We start from the raw sequence: 22150 nt of genomic DNA on the forward strand, positions 1-22150 counted from the left end.
CTGGTAAGCACCAACAAGACTGTTGACAGTGAGGGATCATCTTGTAATGATGGGATGTGTCTTATTAAACTGGAGGAAGACGCATTCACTTGGATTTACATGTGATTTACATATTTGCAAATGTCTTTTATTTAGGCTAATGTAAAGGCAAGGCACATTTATTTATATAGTACCTTTCAACACAAGGCAATTCAAAGTGCTTTACAGAAATGGAAAAACATTAGGAAATAGTGCAGAATGGCATTTAAAAACAGTGTACAGAGTACTCATCACTATTTCTATCATAAGAGCAAACCACACTCCCCTCTGTTTTGACCTTATTGAGGTCAACTTTGAAATCATTTGAAGCACGAGAGGCTTTCCTCTAAGGCTTTGCTTGTTGCCTGTCAGATTGCAGTGAGTGTGACTGCTAATCAGCTTAGGGCTCATTGTGTTGGTATGTAGATGATGTTTACATCTCATAAGAGCATTCATTCTGCAGCATGATCACCATCAGCTCCTCTGTCACGCAACACCTTTGACCTGACAGCCACACGCCAACCTCAACTCAATGCTTATCTTGAAAATTATGTTCAAAAACTTGATAATTGAAAGTTAGGAGGAAACAAAAAGGACATTTGGTTGGTGACCCTGGTTTGAGAGAAATAGAAAGGCGCGATGAGAGCGCGACGTGTTCTGTCTGTCAGATGCTCTGATGTTCCTTAAATACCACATTTTTATATGGAGCTTTCTGAAATCAGTTACTGCTTGAATGTCATTTAGTGTGTGTTTATGCCAACACTCTGTAAATCTGATTGAATTTTTTTCATTTAATAAACTGAAATGTCATGTAGGCTTCTTGACAGAGAGAGCCTGGCGCATTCCTGACCAACAAGTGCCTGTAATTCATGTTCTTAACAGAGTTTTCCTAATGGAATAAATACTACATAACATCATGATTGATGACACAGAGATGCTGCTCTCTTCCCACTTTCTGAGCAGCGCTGATATGGACGATGAACTCTTTTTGAGGGGGGAGTTGGATCTGTGTGTATGCGAACTCAATTGCATGCTTCTATAATATAAATAATACTGTTTGGACAGAGTCGTAATGTCAATATTGGCTTTAATACGTTCTGATCATCACCATCAGAGCGTCGATCCAACTACTTTTCCTTTCATCTCTAACCGAGTTTACTCTTCTTCAGTAATAATTGAGTCTCTCTGCGTAATGCTCTAAATGAATTGCACAATAGGCAGATGAAAGCTTCACTATATGAAGAAGGAGTTTCTCATGTACAAACCTCGGACTGAAACTATCCCTCTCTTGTATGCTTGACTTAGCTTGTCTCCACTTCAGATGGAAAACAGAAGTTATCCATAACAAACCCATGCCAGGGTACATAAGAGGTTTAGCCTTGACTCGCTTGACCTAACTTGGTTTCTCAACATCTGATATGGAAAAGCATGTCACCCCAACAACAAGTCAGCTGAGGGAGAAAATGCAAAGACAGAGGTAGTTAAAGACAGCCACCTGTCAATAGTGAGATGGAAAAGGGCCAGTTCAAGGAGTACACCATTTCCAATGAGCAGTGAGGAAGTGAGAGTGGAGAACAAATGGGGTATTGATTTGGATGCTGAAAGGTGGTAAGAATAAGAGAGTGCCTTTGATTATTAATTGATGAGCCCATTATGCCTGTCAAGGGAGGAAACTGTCTGAGGAATCCAATTCTGCTTGGTATCAGAGGATAAGCCAATTTCAGCAAGAGAGTCATTTGTGGTATTTAGATGAATGAGCTTCATTTTACCCCTCGTTGCCTTGTCTATATCTAAAATCGCTCCTTAATTGACTTCCTGATCGATCACCAACTGCATGCTAGAGCGGAGGCGGGCCTTTTTAATGATATATGAACAGGAATTCCCAAACTCAGCAGTAAATATAAATAGTATTCTAGCCAGCTTTTAGTAGCATCAGGTTGGTGAAGCCGGCATTAAGTAAAAAGGATCACTAGTTTTATTTCCTGTTTTGCTGAAGTCTGGTATGACCTTCCCACTGCACTCAGTAGTCATCTGTGGTCGGTTGACAATAGATCTTCAATAACCCAACATCCCCTTCCAACAACTGAATTATCTGCTACTCAGCTTTTAATTGCTCACAAAAGTAATTTAAGCTCTCCACTCAGATAATTGATTCCCTCTTCCATGGTCATTCTATGGTTAAAGGAATGCTGAGAGGGCAGCATCATGAGTAATACAGCCCCAAAATTAGCTGGTTTTGTTCTTTAGTATTTTATTGATTAAAATACTTCATTAAATGGGCACCTGCAGCTTCCATGGGTATCTCTGAATCTCCTCAAGGATGAGGTAAATTAAAAAGGACCTAAACTCTAGACGTTTCTCGTACACGTGTCACGGCTTCCTGGCAGAAGAAGCACAGGTGTGATTGGTCACATGACCGATGACTCACATGCAAGTGTTTCAGTGAGCTGCAGAGACCTCATTAAGATGATCACACCTGTGTTTGACCAGCCAGACTACTGCAACAAGAAGGGACCTTCCTCTTCATCACCTTGTGAGTAAAAAGAATATCTGACAAATGAATGATGAAGCTCTGCTGCTATAGAGTATCTTAGTACTGCAAGAAAAGAAAAAAACGTATCTTTTGTAAAAAAAAGTTGCCTTAGCAACTCTTGTAGGAGATTACATTTCAATCCAATTCAGAAAGGTTCCCATTTTTTTCCTCATACTGTAGGAATGTATGTCCTAGGCTGTCCCCAGACCCGGCGGCGGCGCCAGAACAAATCTAAAGGGAGGGCATATGATTTTCATGGGAGGGCACACAAAACCGTCATGTGCTGCGGGCCTGCAGCACAATATATATCAAACAGCAAGGCCAACAGCATTGCGCAAAGACGCACACGTATCGCAAATACATACACAAATAAAGGGCAACATAGAAACCACTTTTGAAACATTGTGTGCGTGGCAGCACAAACACTGGTAAATCACGAGCAAGGCACACTGGTTAAGGATCGCAGTTTCCTCATCGTTGCACTCGGAAAGAAATAGTAGAGACGGAGACGATGAACTGTTTAGCCCGCCTTGGGCATGGTTTATTTTCCTATGCACTGCAGGTGCATCCTTTCACTCAGCCGAGCTAACTTAGAACATTATTTTGGCCAACTCTGCATCTTTGTGCAGCGTATACTTAAACAGTGATACTGTAGTAAGAGCCCACTGCCTGACTCGGACATGCTGTGGAGTGAATCGTGGTCACCTCTGAGAGGGAGTTGTTTGACAGCTAAAAAAGCTATAATATCAACGACAGCTGACACGTAATAACGGTTCCGTGCCAGCTGATCCACCAAAGTACTAATTTCCTTATTTGTTTCCTCGCGTATCTGTCTCTCTCTCCACAAACTCTCACATGAAATGTGTTCTTTTGATGCGGCATGCCTTAGCAGTCCTTTATCAGTATGTAATGCGTGTTTCCAGTCGCAAAAACCTTTGACAGTAAAAGCCGCATCAGATGAAGACGTATTTACTTTAAACTGTCTACAGGGGAAACAAAAGCCTGCTTCTGCTTTTAACGAATATTCAAGTCATGGTCTGTTGTAGTACCATGCAGTGGCAAAAATGCGCTTCTTTCCTGAAAACAATCTCCCTGGATAACGATCCAGTTTCACCTGGTTGGGTTTATTAACCCCAAGGTCATTCGGGGCTGTTGGTCTTTGAGCGGTTGCTGGCCCAATAGTACCTGTTGATGTGCTGCAAGGTAGCGTCTGTAGTGGAGGCACCGGCACGGAGGAGGAGGAGGAGGAGGAGGAGGAGGAGGAGGAGGAGGAGGAGGAGGAGGAGGAGGAGGATGATGATGAGGATGATGATTATGCTGGCGGGTGTGGTACAGGGTGTGTGGCAACGCAGGTGGTGATGGTATGGGCTAAAGGAGCTGTGGCTCGGAGGACAGCGTTGGTGGCGGCCGCCTTGATGAGTCAAGGCTTGGGCTCGCTAACTCAGCCCCGGGGTTTGCCGAGGTCAAGCTTGTGACATTAAGGCGTGCTGCTGCAACGGCAGGTGCAGGCCAGGTCGCCAGCAGCACCATCGGCTGCAGTTCTTTCATCGCTATTTCGTTTTAATAAATCCTTAGACCTTTTAAGCCAATTTCTGATGTCCATTTTGTAATTCAAACAGAAATGGGAGTCTACAGAATGCACAATAAAAAAATAAACAAATCCAGACTAGGCGGCAGATTGTGACGCTGTGATTGGTCTAAATGTGGACGAATCACAAATCACAACAGACACATGAATTTATTTGACGTAGCCTTCTTTTTTTAGTTACTATCTGACATCACATACATCGTAGCATAAAAGTTCAGTGTATTTATAATTTAAATAATTTAAAAATATATTTTTTTAATTTGTATAAATAATAAAAATCGTGTTTAATTGGGGGAGGGCAGGAATGTCAAATGGGAGGGCCTGGCGCCGGGCATGGCTGTCCCGAATACCATTTTTTGGGCTCCGGATATTCGGTAGTAATCAGCAGGAGAAATACACGTGTTGAACCGCTTCAACACGTGTATTTCGGTGTATTCACGGCATTCATTTTGTTATTCTAGTATTGTTGTTTTATAGTTATTTGTTAAAGTAACCTAATTTGTGTTCTATGAAATTGAAAAGGATATGGCATTGTGTTTTTTACTTCCGTTGCAGTTGTATATGTCTTCTATTAATGGACATGCTTTTATTTTTAAGGAGAGGTAGCGCTGTTGACAGGAAGTTGTTGTTGCTATGGAAACAACGTGACAGAGATTAACGAAGAAAAGTAATATCTACATATAAAGACGGAGAAAGTAAACGATAACGTTTATGGTTAGTTTTTTTTTTTCTACATTTATGCTTAAACTTGCTTGAAAATTACAATTCAAAAAAGGGAATGTAGGATTTGATATGTTTTACGAGACATAAGGGCAGGAATTCAGAGGGAAAGGAGCAATTTTAAGCTCTGCTCTTAAAAACGGCTTTTTTTTAAGGTCATATGTCAAACGCGTCATATTACATAACAAAGGGGAAACATCTCCGCTCTCTGACCGCGGGTATAGTTAGTAGTTGCGTTGAGTTGAGCGGTTGTGTTTTAGTGAGCTGGTATTTTTCGGTAGTTTTACATTGTATTTCACCATTTGTAATCATGGTGCAGTATTGTGTTTGTGCAGGTTGCACAAATACCAGCCTGTCAGGACATTAAGTCCACAGTTTCCCTCACGGGAAAAGGACCGGAGCTAGCGTTCGTTCCTGGGTGCGTTGTGCATCCACCTCCCTGCAGCACATACTCTCCACAGCTTTATCAGGAAACCGTATTACATCTCTCTCCCCCCCCCTTCGCTGCTCTCTCTCTCTCTCCCCTCCGGTACACGGCACCGTAAGACGTAGTGTGGAGTTGCATTAGGTAACGCTATGGTGGCTGTACTGCTCCAGCCGTCTCCTTTGTGTTTGTTTGTTTCCCCCTGTCTGTGTTGTTTGTGTGTGTGCGGTGGCTGTCACTCCTGGCTCCCGGCACAACCTCCACTCACCTGCTGCAATCAGCTGTGCACCCTCCCCGACTACACACCTGCTTTCCATCAAGCCATTAAGCCATTAACAACGGCATATCAACAGAGGCTTCACAACCTTTCTCCGCCAGATCGTCAAGTATCAGCCGTATCTCGCGTCTCCCCTCCGGTACACAGCACCGTAGTGTGGAGTTGCATTAGGTAACGCGAGATACGGCTGATACTTGCGCATTAGTTTCTGTTATGGATCAGTATCAACAGTCCTGCCAGTAACGTTACTATATTATCAATGCTACTTTAGTTATAGCCTGATAAAGTGGCGGCTGGTGGAAAATATTTTTGATGGGGCTATGGAAATGGTGACAAAACCATACTGGGGCATTTAAAATCAGGAGACTAAATACGAAGTGTGTGTGTGTGTGTGTGTGTGTGTGTGTGTGTGTGTGTGTGTGTGTGTGTGTGTGTGTGTGTGTGTGTGTGTGTGTGTGTGTGTGTGTGTGTGTGTGTGTGTGTGTGTGTGTGTGTGTGTGTGTGTGTGTGTGTGTGTGTGTGTGTGTGTGTGTGTGTGTGTGTGTGAGAGAGAGAGGAAGATGAAAACTGAACAAGAATCGACAACTCGACCCTCTGATCACTCCTTTCCTGTAAAATACAGGTCCAGCCCAAACATATGCTCCATGGTGCTACAGGCATTGCCCTTACAACTACAATAAGCATGCAAATGTTAATCTACAGCTCCGGCGATCCACTAGCACCGGATTCTACACCTGCAGAAGCAGCCATCCCCTACTGTAGCGTCACCTTGGATACGAGTCTAAACAACTCACAGGTCAGGGCGCTGAAAGGGCGCCCTTTGAGCATCAGATCTGACGACGCTGATTGGCTGAAATTATGTTTCGGCGGCATAGTTTACAGATAGCAACAGTCAGCTTGTTGGCTGCAGCTGCTCTGGCTGAGGGCTCCTTTCTACCGCCCGGACGAGAGAGGGTAATGATACATGCTGCGGCCAGGCAGGAAACATGTGTCATGTCCAAGAAACTTATTGTGAAAGTTTATTCTTTATGTTAGAGTTGTCATGTCCCTTTGTCTTGTGCTTTATGTCTATACCCTTAATTATTTCTTCCTCTCATTTCAGGCCTCCACGCTCCCCGCCCCTTTTCTGTCTCCTGCGTCCTTGATTATTTTCCCCGCCCTGATTGTTTCCAACTGTGTCCCCTTTACCTGTGTATATATTGTGTTAGCTCCCTCCTGTTAATTGTCAGTTCGTTGTCTCTCGAAGACCACGTATCGGCTTACCTCACGGACCTTTTCACGGACCTTTCACGGACCTATGCTATAGATCGCATTATAGTTTTCCTCGAAAGAGTGGTTTTGTTTTCCTTGTTTTATTACTGTGCAAATTCCAGTAAAGTCTTTATTTTGAAACGCTATCTGAGTCTGAGTTTTGAGTCGTGCAATTGAGTTCATGCCTCAGTGTTCTCCCCTTGACAGTACGAACTGACCATCAAAATGAACTCAGCCGACTCAGATCAGATTAAGAACGCTATCCGTTCTCAGGGCCAACGTCTTGGGCAACAAGAGGAGCGTATGGCCACCATGCAGCAGGGAGTGCAGGATCTAACCAGCAGCCAGGGGGAACTACAAACATCGTTGACGACCCAAGTTAATCTACTGGCAGCAGAGGTTCAGCGTGTGCTCACTCACCTGCAGGCTGTTTCTCCTCCTACGACTCCTCCGGTTCCAGCGGTGACCGGATTCGATCCCAACCGGGTTACTGAGCCGCACAGTGCTTCCATGCGTCTGGCTCCACCCGAAAGGTACTCCGGGGACTCAGAAGGCTGCCGGCCGTTCATCGTGCAGTGTGAGTTACACTATCACCACCAACCGGCTGCTTTTCCCACGGACATTTCCAAAGTGGCTTTTATGATCTCTCATCTCTCCGGCCGAGCAGCAGCGTGGGCCACGGCAGAATGGTCCCGAGGCTCGCCTATCTGCGGGTCTCTGGAAAACTTCATAGACACTATGAGGAAGACCTTCGATCAAACCACGCCGGGCAGGGAAGCAGCTCGGGCTCTGATCAAGCTGCGACAACATCAGCGGAGTGTGGCTGACTACGCCATCGAGTTCCGGACTAAGGCAGCCGACAGCGGCTGGAACTCCGCTGCATTGTTTGACGCTTTCGTCAGCGGTCTCTCGGATTCTTTACAAGACCAGCTGGCGCCTCTCGATCTGCCCGCTGATTTGGACTCTGTCATATCCATGGCTTTACATATAGACAATCGTTTGACGGAGAGGAGAAGGAATAAATCCAAGGATGCGGTTGATCCACCTCTCCAGAGGAGACGCTCGCCGCTGGATATTACTTCTTCTTGGAGGCCCCGTCACCCCTCACCACCTGCGTTCCGGACAACAGCGCCCCCTGGCTCCGTGGAGGAGCCAATGCAGTTGGGCCGCGCCAAGCTGTCGCTGGCAGAACGTCAGCGTCGATTCAAGGAAGGTCTGTGTTTCTACTGCGGGCAGCGCGGACACCCACAAGCGGCTTGTCCGGTAAAAGAGGAGGCTCACCAATGAAGAGGAGTACGTTGGTGAGCCGGATCTCTTCCTCTGACTTTCCTCCTCGCACCCTGACCCGGATCCAGGTAAAAATCAGAGACAATGTAGTTACTCATGGTGTTCTCATTGACTCAGGGGCGGACGAAAGTCTTATGGATTGGGGTTTAGTTAAAAAATGGGACATAAAAACTAAACCTCTACCCCAGCCTCTTGAAGCGAGTGCTCTCGATGGGCGGCTGTTGTTTAAAGTGACTCACCAAACGGAGCCTTTAGAAGTAAGATGTAATGATAACCACCATGAGACAATGTCTTTTCACTTATTTAACTCAGCCCAACATCCACTCATTTTGGGGTTTCCCTGGTTGAAACTTCATAACCCTCACATAGATTGGCAATCTGGGAGGGTGGAGGGGTGGGGAAAGAATTGCATTGATCTCTGTTTTAAGCAGGTAGCAGAGATTGACAGGGGATGTAACACTGGGAGTGTTAGGCAGGATACAGTCCCAAAAATATATCTTCCGGATGTACTTTCAGTTCCTTCCTGCTACCACGACCTTAGTGAAGTTTTTAGTAAGTCCAAAGCTCTGGCTCTTCCTCCTCACCGCGCCTATGACTGTGCTATTGACTTGATTGCCGGGTCTCCCATTCCTAAGGGTCGACTTTATGCAATTTCAGGACCTGAGAAAGAGGCCATGAAGGACTATATTGATGCCTCCCTCAAGACAGGGCTTATTCGTCATTCCTCATCCCCAGCAGGGGCAGGGTTTTTTTTCGTGGGCAAAAAGGATGGGTCTCTTAGGCCCTGTATCGACTACTCACCTCTCAATGACATTACGGTTAAAAACCGGTACCCCCTCCCTCTCATCTCGTCCGCTTTCGAGCAGCTTCAGGAAGCCAAGGTTTTCACCAAATTAGACCTGCGGAACGCCTATCATTTGGTCAGGATCAGGGAGGGCGATGAATGGAAGACGGGTTTTAACACCCCTTCAGGACATTATGAATACCTGGTCATGCCGTTTGGATTGTCAAACGCTCCTGCAGTCTTCCAGGCTATGATCAACGACGTGTTGAGGGAGTTTCTGAACCGTTTCGTTTTTGTTTATCTGGACGACATTCTGATCTACTCCCCTGACCTTCACACCCACAAACAACATGTCCGTCTGGTTCTACAGAAACTGCTCCAAAATAAGTTGTTTGTCAAAGCTGAAAAGTGTGAATTTCATGTGGAAACAGTCACTTTTTTGGGCTTCATCATTTCCCCAGGTCAGGTTATGATGGACCCAGAGAAGGTTAGCGCAGTAGCCTGTTGGCCTACCCCTGACTCTCGCAAAAAAGTGCAGCAGTTTTTAGGCTTTGCTAATTTTTACAGACGTTTTGTGCGGAGCTTCAGCGCTATTGCAGCCCCTCTTCATGTCCTCACGTCCCCTCAGGTGCCTTTTGTGTGGTCTCCTCAGGCTGAGGAGGCTTTTTCTCGGCTGAAAAAGATGTTCACCACTGCCCCCATACTTACCATGCCGGATCCCACTCGCCAGTTCGTGGTGGAAGTGGATGCCTCCAACGAGGGGGTGGGAGCGGTCCTCTCCCAGCAACAACAGAAGGACAACAAACTTCACCCCTGCGCCTTCCTGTCCAGGAAGCTCTCCCCGGCAGAGAGAAATTATGACGTGGGAAACCGTGAGTTGCTGGCCGTGAAGTTAGCGTTGGAAGAGTGGAGGCATTGGTTGGAGGGAGCCGAGCATCCTTTTGTGGTCTGGACCGATCACAAGAACCTGGAGTACATCAGAAAGGCCAAAAGACTGAACTCCCGCCAGGCTAGGTGGACCTTGTTTTTCAACCGTTTTGACTTTGTTCTTTCCTACAGGCCGGGGTCTCAGAATGTCAAGCCTGACGCTCTGTCCCGTCTGTTTGACCCTGTGCCTGCAGCCAAGGAGCCGGAACCCATCATCCCATTGAACCGGGTGGTAGGAGCGCTGACTTGGCCAGTAGAGAAGGAGGTAATACGTGCCAATGCTGGAGCTCCTGCACCAAGGGGTTGCCCGCCTAACCGGATTTTTGTTCAGGAGGCCGAGCGACCACAGGTGATCCACTGGGCTCACACTTCGCTGCTCACCTGTCACCCCGGAGTCAAGAGAACTATGTTCATTGTTAAACAACGTTTCTGGTGGACATCCATGGAGAAGGAGGTGAAGGAGTATGTGGAGGCGTGCCCTATCTGCGCTCGAAACAAGACCTCTTCCAGGTCGCGAATAGGGTTATTACAACCACTCCCTATTCCCAACAGGCCCTGGTCAGAGATCTCCATGGACTTCGTCACTGGCCTGCCCCTCTCTAGAGGTAAAACCACAGTTCTCACGGTAGTGGACAGATTTTCCAAAATGACACATTTCATTGCTCTGCCAAAGATGCCCTCAGCTAAGGAAACGGCGGAGGTCATGATGCAGAATGTGTTTCGGCTTCATGGTTTCCCTAAGGATATTGTCTCCGACCGGGGCCCCCAGTTTGTGTCACGCTTCTGGAAGGAGTTCTGCAGCCTCATCGGTGCCACGGTCAGTCTCTCGTCTGGATATCATCCGGAGTCTAACGGCCAGACAGAGCGCCTAAATCAAGAACTGGAGACCTGCCTGCGCTGCCTGGTGTCCCAGAATCCATCCTCCTGGAGCGAGCACCTCACCTGGGTTGAGTATGCACACAACATCCTCCCTACTTCTGCCACGGGCCTGTCCCCGTTTCACTGTGTTTATGGCTACCAGCCGCCACTGTTCCCAGCCACGGAGAGGGAGGTCACGGTCCCGTCTGCCCACGCTCTGGTCAGGCGTTGTCGGCGCGTGTGGGCTGCGGCTAGGAAGATACTCTGCAGGAATTCACAACTGGTTAAAAGAGCAGCAGACCGAAAACGCCGACCAGCCCCTGTATACCAGCCAGGCCAAAAAGTCTGGCTCTCTACACGAGACCTTCCCCTCCACGTACTCTCCCGAAAACTGGCTCCCCGGTTTGTGGGTCCTTTTCCCATCACCAAGGTCATAAACCCAGTCTCAGTGAGACTACGGCTTCCCAGGGCCATGAAGGTACATCCCACCTTCCATGTAGGGAAATTAAAACCATTGAAGGAGAGCGCTATGGTTCCCACCGTCAAACCCCCCCCGCCCCCCCGGATGATCGATGGAGGTCCGGTTTACACGGTCAAGTCACTATTGGCTAGTCGGAAAAGGGGTAGAGGGCGACAGTTACTGGTTGACTGGAAGGGTTATGGTCCTGAGGAGCGGCAATGGATTCCTTCCCGCTTCATCGTGGACAAAAGCCTCATTGAGGATTTTGACCGCCTCAACTCAGAGGAGCCTGGGCCGTCAGGAGCCGTCCCTAGAAGGGGGGGTACTGTCATGTCCAAGAAACTTATTGTGAAAGTTTATTCTTTATGTTAGAGTTGTCATGTCCCTTTGTCTTGTGCTTTATGTCTATACCCTTAATTATTTCTTCCTCTCATTTCAGGCCTCCACGCTCCCCGCCCCTTTTCTGTCTCCTGCGTCCTTGATTATTTTCCCCGCCCTGATTGTTTCCAACTGTGTCCCCTTTACCTGTGTATATATTGTGTTAGCTCCCTCCTGTTAATTGTCAGTTCGTTGTCTCTCGAAGACCACGTATCGGCTTACCTCACGGACCTTTTCACGGACCTTTCACGGACCTATGCTATAGATCGCATTATAGTTTTCCTCGAAAGAGTGGTTTTGTTTTCCTTGTTTTATTACTGTGCAAATTCCAGTAAAGTCTTTATTTTGAAACGCTATCTGAGTCTGAGTTTTGAGTCGTGCAATTGAGTTCATGCCTCAGTGTTCTCCCCTTGACAACATGTGACTTATCAGTAACTTTAGACATCGTAAAACAATTTTAAACAAGATTTTATTGTAGATTATACATTTTACTGATACCAACTATATCATATTTACCTTGTTCTTTAAAGATACAAATACAAATAAAAAAAAAATATTTTTTGGAAATATATATTTTTATTTATTTTAAATTTTTAATGACAATCAAACATGTGGGAAGAGGGGGGGCGGCGCCCCTAGCGCCCCTATGGGCCGGCCGCCACTGGCCTGATATATGATAGCTAACTTCACAATGTTGTGATGTGACGTTAGCTAACATTCTGTAGCTAACGCCGGTCACTGACCAAGACCGCTGCCCAGTTCTCCACTGGTTCTCCTCACACCACAGCTCAATTTCTCTCCGATGGCCGTTATTCCTTCTAATCCTTGGCTGCTCCTGGTCTCTTGGACGCCTAGCAGGCTCATAATTATAAGGTTGTGGTCCGTCATATGCATTCGAATATTCATGTTCAACTTCTTCTGTGTCGAAACTAGCATTGGGATCTATGTTTATTAATACGTTACACCGGCCGCTTTCCCCCTTGTTTCCCCCATGTTACGTCACACGCGGGAGGTCACGTGCCGAGGCTTTTTTATGCGGAAGTGAACATTTCTTACAAAAACGCCAGATGTCACTGTCGTGTATATTTCTGTATATTTTTTTGAAAATCTAGTGTATTCATCATTTTCCTACACATTTATTCACAGGTGTCTTTAACCTGGAAGTTGCTCTTTAAGTGTTAGCACTCCCCGAAGAGGCACAAGCTCTTACGTTGATATTGGAGATTTAAATAAATTCAATTTGAAGAAAAAACGGGAAAAAACAAACAAAACGAATATTGAAACCCGAATAGTACTCCAGCGAACGAATATTCGGATATTCGGGTACAGCCCTAATGTCCATTTTACGAAAAGACCATTTAATTAAAAAAACGCTCTCCCTGCATCAACAGAATTAATGGGCTTTTTACTTTAAAAACAACATAATTTGATGTTTTTCATTTTCTAACATACTTTGCAGTAGGTCATTATCTTGTCAGAATTGTACATTTAAGGAATATTGGCAGTTCCTCAATAGCTAATATAGAGGGCTTATTTCTGAATTTAATTTGTACTTTTCTTTGATATTACTGTTCAGCTTTACTACTGTCTAACTTAAATTCCTGGGAACATGTTCTAGCTTTAATTGAATGGCCTTCATGCGATCTGTATGTTTTGAAGGCGGCAGGCTGGCGTAATCCCCAACCAACTGTCAGACGTAATATCTCTCGCTCCAAGCCTTTCAACCTTCCACATATCTCCTCTACTGTAGAATCCCCATTTGGGAATTCAACTTCAGTTTCTGTGGGTTTTCCTCTAACTCTCTTAATTCCAATCTTTTCTTGAAGTTAAATGTATTGGTCCTCGTCCTGTCCCTATGTTTCCGCACATGAACATACAGTTCATTATGAAGCTCCAGAGCCTTCATCTTTTAACGCTGTTGTTCATTATTAGCTTTAGTAATGTGATGTCTGCTCACTGACACTACAGCATGTGTTTTTAACATGTCTGAAGAAACTGCAGCTGACTTCATACGCAGACCATTTAGAGCTGCTGCGGGCTGACTCCATGACTCGAGACAGCAGGGGATCAATCTTCCGGTCTTTTCTTGTGAAAGTCGTGTCCAATTTATACTGCTCGTAACTCTTTCCAGCATACCGGGGCTGACCATGCATTTCATTCCCATTACTTGTTTGAGAATTGTAATTCAAAATGTTATCCTTGAAAAAAATACATTGTAGAAAATGTCTATGTGTACAACCATACACTCCACTTTTCCAAAAAGGAAAAAAGGACAAACAACATTTTTCAATCCAAGTATACTTTCATTGCCAACTATTCTTTATGAGATTCTCCGAATATAACTTGGGAAAAACCTCGCAATAAAGTTGAGGTGGGAACTACATCACTCCATTGTGGAGCCATTCTTTGTCAGTGACATGTGTATGGTCCTGGTTCCACTGTTTGGATCAAACACATTCAGCAGCGCACATATTGATGCATTACCAGTGACCTGCTAAATTGCGATGAAAGGTACAATGAGGCATGCATCCACTTATTTTTCCCGCTCTCTAATGTGTACTGGATTCTGCTGACTTGGCACAACTCGCCCAAGTCATCAGACAGCAGCAGGCTGGCATTGAGAGGGTGACTTTGATAGAGTGACCTAATTACCCCACGCTTCTCTCCTTGAAAGCCGTGCTGCCGCGGGCACAGAGACCTGTGAGGAGACGGGTCACAGGTTGAAGCCTTGCGCGTGTCTACCCAGACAGCTGATAAAACAAGGGGGGGGGGGGGGGGGGGGAGCTTCCTGTTTGAGTAATTTAGGGACATCAGTGTCCTAAGGGGGGTTAAGGCAACAGAGGGATCTCTTAATCAAATGTCAAGCATCTGACTTAGCTTTGTTGGCTGTGATGTGGTTACTTGGTAGACTTTAATCAAATAGTTTAGGCAGATAGAAGATATTGAACATTTTGAATGTGTGTTTAAGGTACAGCGAGACAATGGGTCGTTACGCAAAATACACTCACAGTATTGTAGTTCTTATATGGCAGAATCAGACCTACTTTTAAACGTATCAAAGTCAAAGCTTTAGTGAATGTATTGACAGTTAAATGGTGCAGCTTTGCTTTGACTTTTGACAAGGAATTGTGGGATGGGATTATCTCCTTTCCTTTGTTAAATGATATTCCAGTGTACCCTGTGCTAAAGGAGATAAGAAAATAATTACTTAATCCCAATTTGGGATATTTTTTTTTATTGCAGCAGCATAAAACAAAACAAGCTCCTTTTAAAATGCTTTATTGAGACTTGTACCAACTTGTATGAGTAATTTGCTTACTTAGCAATAACAGCTAGCTAGCTAACAACTATCTACTCTATAGACTACCACATGTTTGGATCACACAAGCGGTTTTTTTACAAGTTTGTGCAGAGTTTGACTGTTTCTGTGTGAGTAATGTTAAGAATGAGGATAAAACGATGATGTTGCCAGAAAGTGTGACCATGCCCTACTTCTGGAATCCCAGTGTACACACAATTCCATCTAAATGAGGAGCGTGCAGCAGGACGTGCAGCAGCCTCGTTTCACAGCTCAACGCTCCTGCGAGGAGATAATTGGCACAACATCCCTCAGCTGGTTACACTGAACTTAATTCTCGTGCCTCCAGCGCTCATTGAGACAAACGAGGAGGAGGAGTCCGTAACACTTTAAGAACACAATAAAACCCTCCGGTAAAATGCATAAATGTCATCTTTAGTTTGTATCCAACATTTAAGTTGAATTAAGACAATCCACAGGTGGTGAATATAAAGCACTCTAATCCAGTCTCATGTTCATTAGTGGAACTAGAGCTTTTAACAAAATCATTCACGTCTTTGTCATTAAGTAAATGCTTAAATTATTTGCTCAAATAAACAAATACAATTAATGAAATCAATCTTCACTGCTAAATGTTCAACTCAAGCTTAGCTAAGAGATCTGACTTTCCCTAATACTAACAAAGCAAACTATTTGAATATAGTATTTTATATTATATTTTACTGTACTCTGTTTCTTTTGTGTACATATTGTCTTTATATTTGTTAAAAGAGTCTTACATAGCTTTTATAATAGTACAATTGTGTTGCCCCTTTCTTTACAAAAATATATTCTTTCTATGTCTTTGTATGCACCATTTATACCACAGCAAATTCCTCGTATGTGTACCCCTACCTTCTATTCCCTGGACCCTGTCTAAAGCTTAGAGGCTCCTTCATCAACCTGTGTGTTTTACCTCTTGGCAAACTGAGAGTGGAAGAACAAAGACAATATATTTCTATGACCCTGGCACATCAGACTCATTCTGCCTCCTCTATGGCTGCAGTGCTAACAACACCACACCTTCCTTTGTCTGCTCCTAACATTCTCCAGCTCTCCCTCCGTCCTGCCTCGTCTCAGATCTCATCTCAGTCTGATTAGCGACTTAATAGGATGAGAAATGGAGTGCTGGGCGGGGCACATCTGTCTCCTCCTCTGCTCTGCGGCTGATTTACATTTCCTTATTGTTTGTGGCTGCTGTGAGGTTTTTCGATCTTCTGCTTCATTGTGAAATAAATGGAAAATATTTTTGATTGAATGGAAAATAGCTGCATTATTCTCTGCCAAGATATCAGAATAGGTTTTATTACCGAGTAGGTTTACACATACGCGGAAATTGCTTTGGTTTAAATGGTGCATATAAGACACAGAAAGAAGAAAACATTTGTTTTTCTAATATATAAAAGCTGTTATAAAGACCATTTCTATTTTCACAAAATATAAATATGTGAGAAACTGAGATAAAAATATAATAAAATAGGGCATATACTATATACATATATATTTGCAACCTCTTCGTCTTCCATCAATTGCTACTGACTCCTCGATGTGATAGAGCAGATCCAAGTGGTCCATTCTCAAAGTGCTTTTAGGGCACAGTAGGTGAGAGAGACGGAGAACAGATACAGGACAGGAAGTGAGGGCATAGTTTCCCTCTGTCTCGCTCACTCTCTCCCTCTATCTCTCTCTCTCTCCCTCACTCTTCCTCCCTTTGTGTTCCCATGCATCCCGAGACGTCTGGCTCATAATCGAGGAAGCGATTGCCCCCGTGGCCGGGCCCGGAACATAACGAGCTCCCCGCCAAGATAACCGTGACCGGGGCAGGAGAGGAGGGCAGTGCCAGAGTGATAAACGAGCCAGATGTGCTGGAGGCGGCGGGGGAGGGGGTTGGCAGTGGGACCTGACAGGCTGGCAGAGGGAGGCTGGTCAGAGCTGCTGTGTCCGGGCAGAGAGGAGGAGCTCTCCTGGGTGAGGAAGATACGGGGAATTGGGATTTTTCATAACGACTTCTGACAAGCACTGAGGGTGATGACATTGTTCAGACGGTAATGCAACTCACTGGAGCTGGATGTTCAGGTTGTGAAAGACATCCAGTTGCTACTGCCTTTGTTTACAAACGGGCGGACGAAAAAACAGGAACGCCTGATGGTACTATACAAAGAAAGGATTTTATGAAGGATTGACATTTCTCAGTAATGTTTTTAATTAATAATATGTTCTGCCTTACCATCTGCTAAAGCAGGGTTGTTAACTTATTTTAGTTCAGGGGCCACATAGCCGAATCTGATCTCAAGTTGGCTGGACGAGTAAAATCCTAGCATAAAAACCAATAAATAACAACAACTCCAAATTCTTCCCTTTTTTGTTTTAGTGCAAAAAAAAGTACTATCTTTTATAAACTATTATGAACAACCTGACATTTTTTAAGAAAAATAGGTGCAATTTCAACAATTTAAAACCTCAGTTTATCATCTAAACACGTGCATTACAACGTACAGATCACATTGTTTCTACAAAGGCCGAAACATTTAGTCACCGGAATCTGGAACTGAACAATATAGTATTTTACTTTGATCAAAGCAACTTTTCAATATCTAGACGTTATTTTACATTAACGTCCACATCTGTGTAGTAATCCTGACCACCTGAACTGACAACTCCCACCTGTACTGTAATGTTTACACTTTGCAAAGTCATCCCGCGGGTTGGATTGGACGCTCTAGCGGGCCGGTTTTGGTCAGCGGGCCGTATGTTTGACATCCCTGTGCTTTGTTCCTGCTGATACTCTAATTTAGCAAATCTAATCAACTACCGGGAACAATTTGAAAGACAGGTGTTTTGAATCTGTCAAGCACTCTTGAAAGCACTCACACTCACACTCACACTCAGACACACACACACACACACAGACACAGACACACGCCGTGAGTCACTCCCGCCAAGCACAGAGAAGAAAAACCCCTCCCTCCTTCTTCTCCCCTCTGATCTCACCGCAGGGCCCTTTAATAACGGTTGCAGATTATCATCCTGCCAGAAAGGACTACTACAGAAGCGGGCCCACAGGTACGCTAAAGCCTCACACACTTCAGGAAAGAACACTTTCATTTCCAGGCTGGCAGGGTGGATAAGATAGTCACGCTAAAGTTTGTACAGGGCTGCAGTTTTTACACCAGAAAGGACATTCGTGAAGTATTATGCAGGGATACATCACAAACAAACAGAGGTTTTTATAGATGTTTCCACGAGAACAACTATAACAAGACTCGCACATTTAGAGCCAGACTGTCATTGCTCAGTAAACCCAAGGGGACTTTTTATTATGCCAGTTATACCTTTTACGAGGGCCCATCATGTTGGCTGAGGAGTTTATCAGATAAGATTGCCTGAGAGTGCCTATGAGAGGAGCTCTTAATCAGATAAGTCAAGGTTGTCCTCGTCAGATAACTTGAAGCTACAGGAGAACAGAGGGAGCATAGTGTGTGTATGCATGTTTACATTTGTGTTTTAAAAGTTAAATTGGATGGAACAGATCATTTACCAGAGTAGGTTTTTTGCACATACCTTTAGTCACCTTAGATTTAAAAAAAGAAAACTCACCCTGAAAATAGCTTTTCCTGCAAGTGCTCTTTTTTTATCCCAAAATACACAGTCGCACACAATGAGGCTGATTTCTTTGCGTTAATGTGCATCTATTTGCTGCCGCCAACTGAAAAGGGGGCAGCAATGTGAGGAAGTGGGAAACTTCCCCTGTGCATATATGTTTCTTCCTGTTTAGGAGATGACAAATGAGAACAGCTTACTTTCTATGCACCAACTGTGCGGTTTGCACCGGCAAACAGCTTTCCTAATTACACCCCCAATGAAAAGCAAACACACACAAAACATAATCCACCATACAGGAATCATTAACAGCTGGCGGGATAAGGAATGCCTCTGAGGGAAAGGAAGAGGAAACTGGTTTAGACGCCAGAAGGCAGGCATTAAGTTACCTTTCCAAGCAGGAGGAGAAGCGCCTGGCGAAAGCGGAGTCTCTGGAACACGAAGAGGTCGTACACGGCAGACACGGCCAGCACCGTCACCCCCTGTTCCTTCCACAGCATGCTGGCTGCTGCGCACCCAAGGCTGCCCAGCATCCAGCCCCAGCACCAGGAGCCTCCACATCTGCTCTGGAAGTCCCTACGAAGTCCACAGTGCCTCACATAGCAGAAAAGAGACAGCAGGAAAAACAACGCAGCGCCAACGTCCGCCCTGCCAACCACACCTGAGACTGCTTCAGTGTGGACCGGATGAGAAGCGAAGAGAAGGCCAGCCAGCAGGCTCCACAGCCCCCCGCCCAGGAGCTGTCGACTGAAGGCCGTGAAGAGCGCGGTGACCAGGCCATGCAGCACCACGTTCAGCAGGTGGAAGCCCCAGGGCCGCAGGGCGTGCAGGGCGTAGTTCAGGCGGAAGGAGAGGGTGCAGAGGGGCCGGTAGGACTTGTGGCTGCCGCTGTGAGTCAGCAGGGTGCCCCAGAAGTCGTCGTACAGGACATTGGTCCACGGAGTCTCAGGGAGAAGGTCCTGGTTGGTCTTGATGGCTCGACTAAAGGAGCAGAAAAAAAAACAATTTTGTAAGTTCATCAAATAAACTGTTCACTTTGATAGGCTTTTCTTATATAATATTTACCGATAGGATGAGTGTTAGAGAAAATGAAGCTTATATGAATTCATTCATTTATATTGGAAGTCGCAGGTCGGAATTGGGACTGACGTCACATCAGAGTTGACAGCAGCACAAGTCAGAAAAAAATGGCCGCCGTCAGGAACGTTATTCGCCTTGTTTACAGCTTTAGCAGTCACCTCAGGTTAGCCATTGTCAGCTAAATATGTTGATAACTACACTTTATTTTGTATTTTGGGAATACAAACATTATAGCAGCATATCCACAGATCTCAAATGAGCAGTACCATATGTACAGTTGATTGGTGTGGTATACAGAATGGTTTCTCCGAGTTTAGGAAGTCCAACCTCAGGAGGCCTTTCATTAGAAATCTATGAATGGGAACTCAGAGATTTCATTCACCAGTACAACTGGAACGCACTATTATTACATATTTTGTTTATTTTATATTTTGAACCTTAATTTAATCCAGTTTTGTCTCTTATTGAAGGTGATCTTATCAGGTTGGCGTGTGGCGCAGTGGATAGAGCCTTGGTGTTCGGATGAGGGGTCACAAGGCACTTCACCCCAAATTGCTCCTGTGGGGATTGTCCACAGTATTGAGTATGTAAGTCGCTTTGGATAAAAGCGTCTAACAAGTAACATGTAATGTTATGTGTAAGCAAGCTTTGAACTTAGGCTGTTCGGGATCTTAGATGTTTGTTGGATATGTGGTCCGATATGGCTCCTTTTTCCCCCCCGCTTCAAAGCACTTCTGTCAGCACACTGTACTATTAGTCTACTTTTAATTAGACTGTTAAAATGTGTAAATATAAACAATCAGCCCAAAATATTGCACTTGGTACAAACCTACAGAGAACAAGACAACCTTATTATCATCTTTAAAGTCGTCAGTGTGAAACTGTTAGTAAATTGCTTTTTCACACAGCCGACACAATGCCACATTTGCATGAGTTTGAAGTCTTGTTCCTGTGGTCCAGAACAACGCTGCTGAGAGCAACGAGACTGAACAGTAGAATTGTGGGCCGTAAAACCAAAACAATGAGCTGAAAGCTTTGTAAAGGTCCTTACACACCAAACTGACACCAAAGAACACCAAACAGTGCATGACATTAAGGATTAGGCCCTGTGGGCCATCTAAGCTCATTTACAGATGGCCCTGAGCCCAATAGCGATTGCCCTGAAAAATGCGTGCGGACGAAATGGCAAGAAGGGTTTGGGGGGCCTCCCCCGAGAACATTTAGATTTTTGCAGGTCTTAGATGCTGTCTGGTGCATTCTCTAGACTGAATTATAAGATGAACCACCACAATATTATATCGTACAATTTAAATTGTATTCTTCATTTCACTTGTTTGTTTGTTCTTGTTTGTGTTTGCTCGCTTGCATGTCCTGCATAGCTATAAGAAATACTTAAGTTGTTGGTGAAGACACTTTCCATCTGATGAAGGCAAATGCCTTCCCAGATGTAAAAAAGTAGAAAACATAACATTCAGTTATAACTGCCAAAACAAACATTATTTACACTATTATGGCCCCCTGTTAAAAATGTTTGTAATGTTATCTACTGTAAGTTGGTCGAACGAATGCCTCCTCATCCGGAAGCTGACCGAGCAGACCCGAGCAGCAGTCGAGAGGAGCCGAGTGCATCCGCGAAGCACACAAAATATCGCAATACCGCTTCAGTTGCGCCACTTATGTGACAAACAAGAAGAGTATGTGACAGACAAGAATAGTACATTCTAATGTCTAACACTTAATGTGGAGAAAGAGATGTCCTGTATGGGTTGATTGTGCGTTGATCTGTTGGTAATGCCTCGGGGTTCCGGTGGGCATGTAAACAAATGCATAATGCTGCGCTATACTTTATGGCCTCACATGTTGCATAGCGACATTTATTGTTTAGGTGTCTTTTAATAAGCAGGTAGTCATATCATTAGCTAGAACTAGCTGGATCTGATCGATATGGACATAAATGCGAGTGAAGTCTAATCTGAAGGGAGAGAGAGATCAGCTGCTGCTGACGAGTCGACACGCAGCTCTGCATGATCACATGCAGCGGTGAGCGGACAAAACGCACACTTCAGGTTAGAATATCACACGTAGCTATTTTAATCACCTCTCAAACTACCTAAACTAGTTATAGATATGTTTAGTTTTACTGTCGGGTCACTAATTACTGGATCCGCGAGCTGCATAATACTGGCATAATAGATTGCCCGATCGGGCAACCAGCAGGTGAGGCTTCATTGCCCGAGCTAAATACTAGATGGCCCCGGGCCATCGGTCAGTCCTTAATGTCGAGCCCTGCCAAAGAACACCAAAGAACACCAAAGAACAGGTCCCGACGGAACGTCGCCCGACGTCGCCTCACGTCTCCTGCGTCTTGGCCATGTTTTGCACTGGAACACACCGCAAAGACTTCAGCCGACGGCCAAGTAGCACGTACGCACTGCGAATGCATGAGTGGCAATAACTCTCCTTACCAGCAGGCGTTGGTAGTGTGTATTCATCATTCAAAAGAGGAAACAACTGGAAGACAGACTGCGTGATACATAGAGAGAAGAAGAACAGACTGCGTGATATAAACAAACAACAAATAGCGTGCGTTCCATTTTCACTCTACAGCGAGAAGCTCATGGGGCTTTC

General features: G+C 44.9%; 1 protein-coding gene across 1 annotated transcript in view; it reads right to left on the reverse strand.

Moving 5' to 3' along the window:
- LOC307021634 (protein O-mannosyl-transferase TMTC2-like) overlaps positions 1-22150 on the reverse strand; it is a 77518-nt gene that overhangs the window by 29201 nt on the left and 26167 nt on the right. Inside the window, exon 2 of the mRNA XM_079653948.1 lies at positions 18832-19423. Coding sequence (XP_079510074.1) covers positions 18832-19423 — 592 coding nt within the window. The remainder of the gene's footprint in view (positions 1-18831; positions 19424-22150) is intronic.

This window comes from Notothenia rossii, assembly GCF_949606895.1.
Source record: "Notothenia rossii genome assembly, chromosome: 10".
NCBI lineage: Eukaryota > Metazoa > Chordata > Actinopteri > Perciformes > Nototheniidae > Notothenia > Notothenia rossii.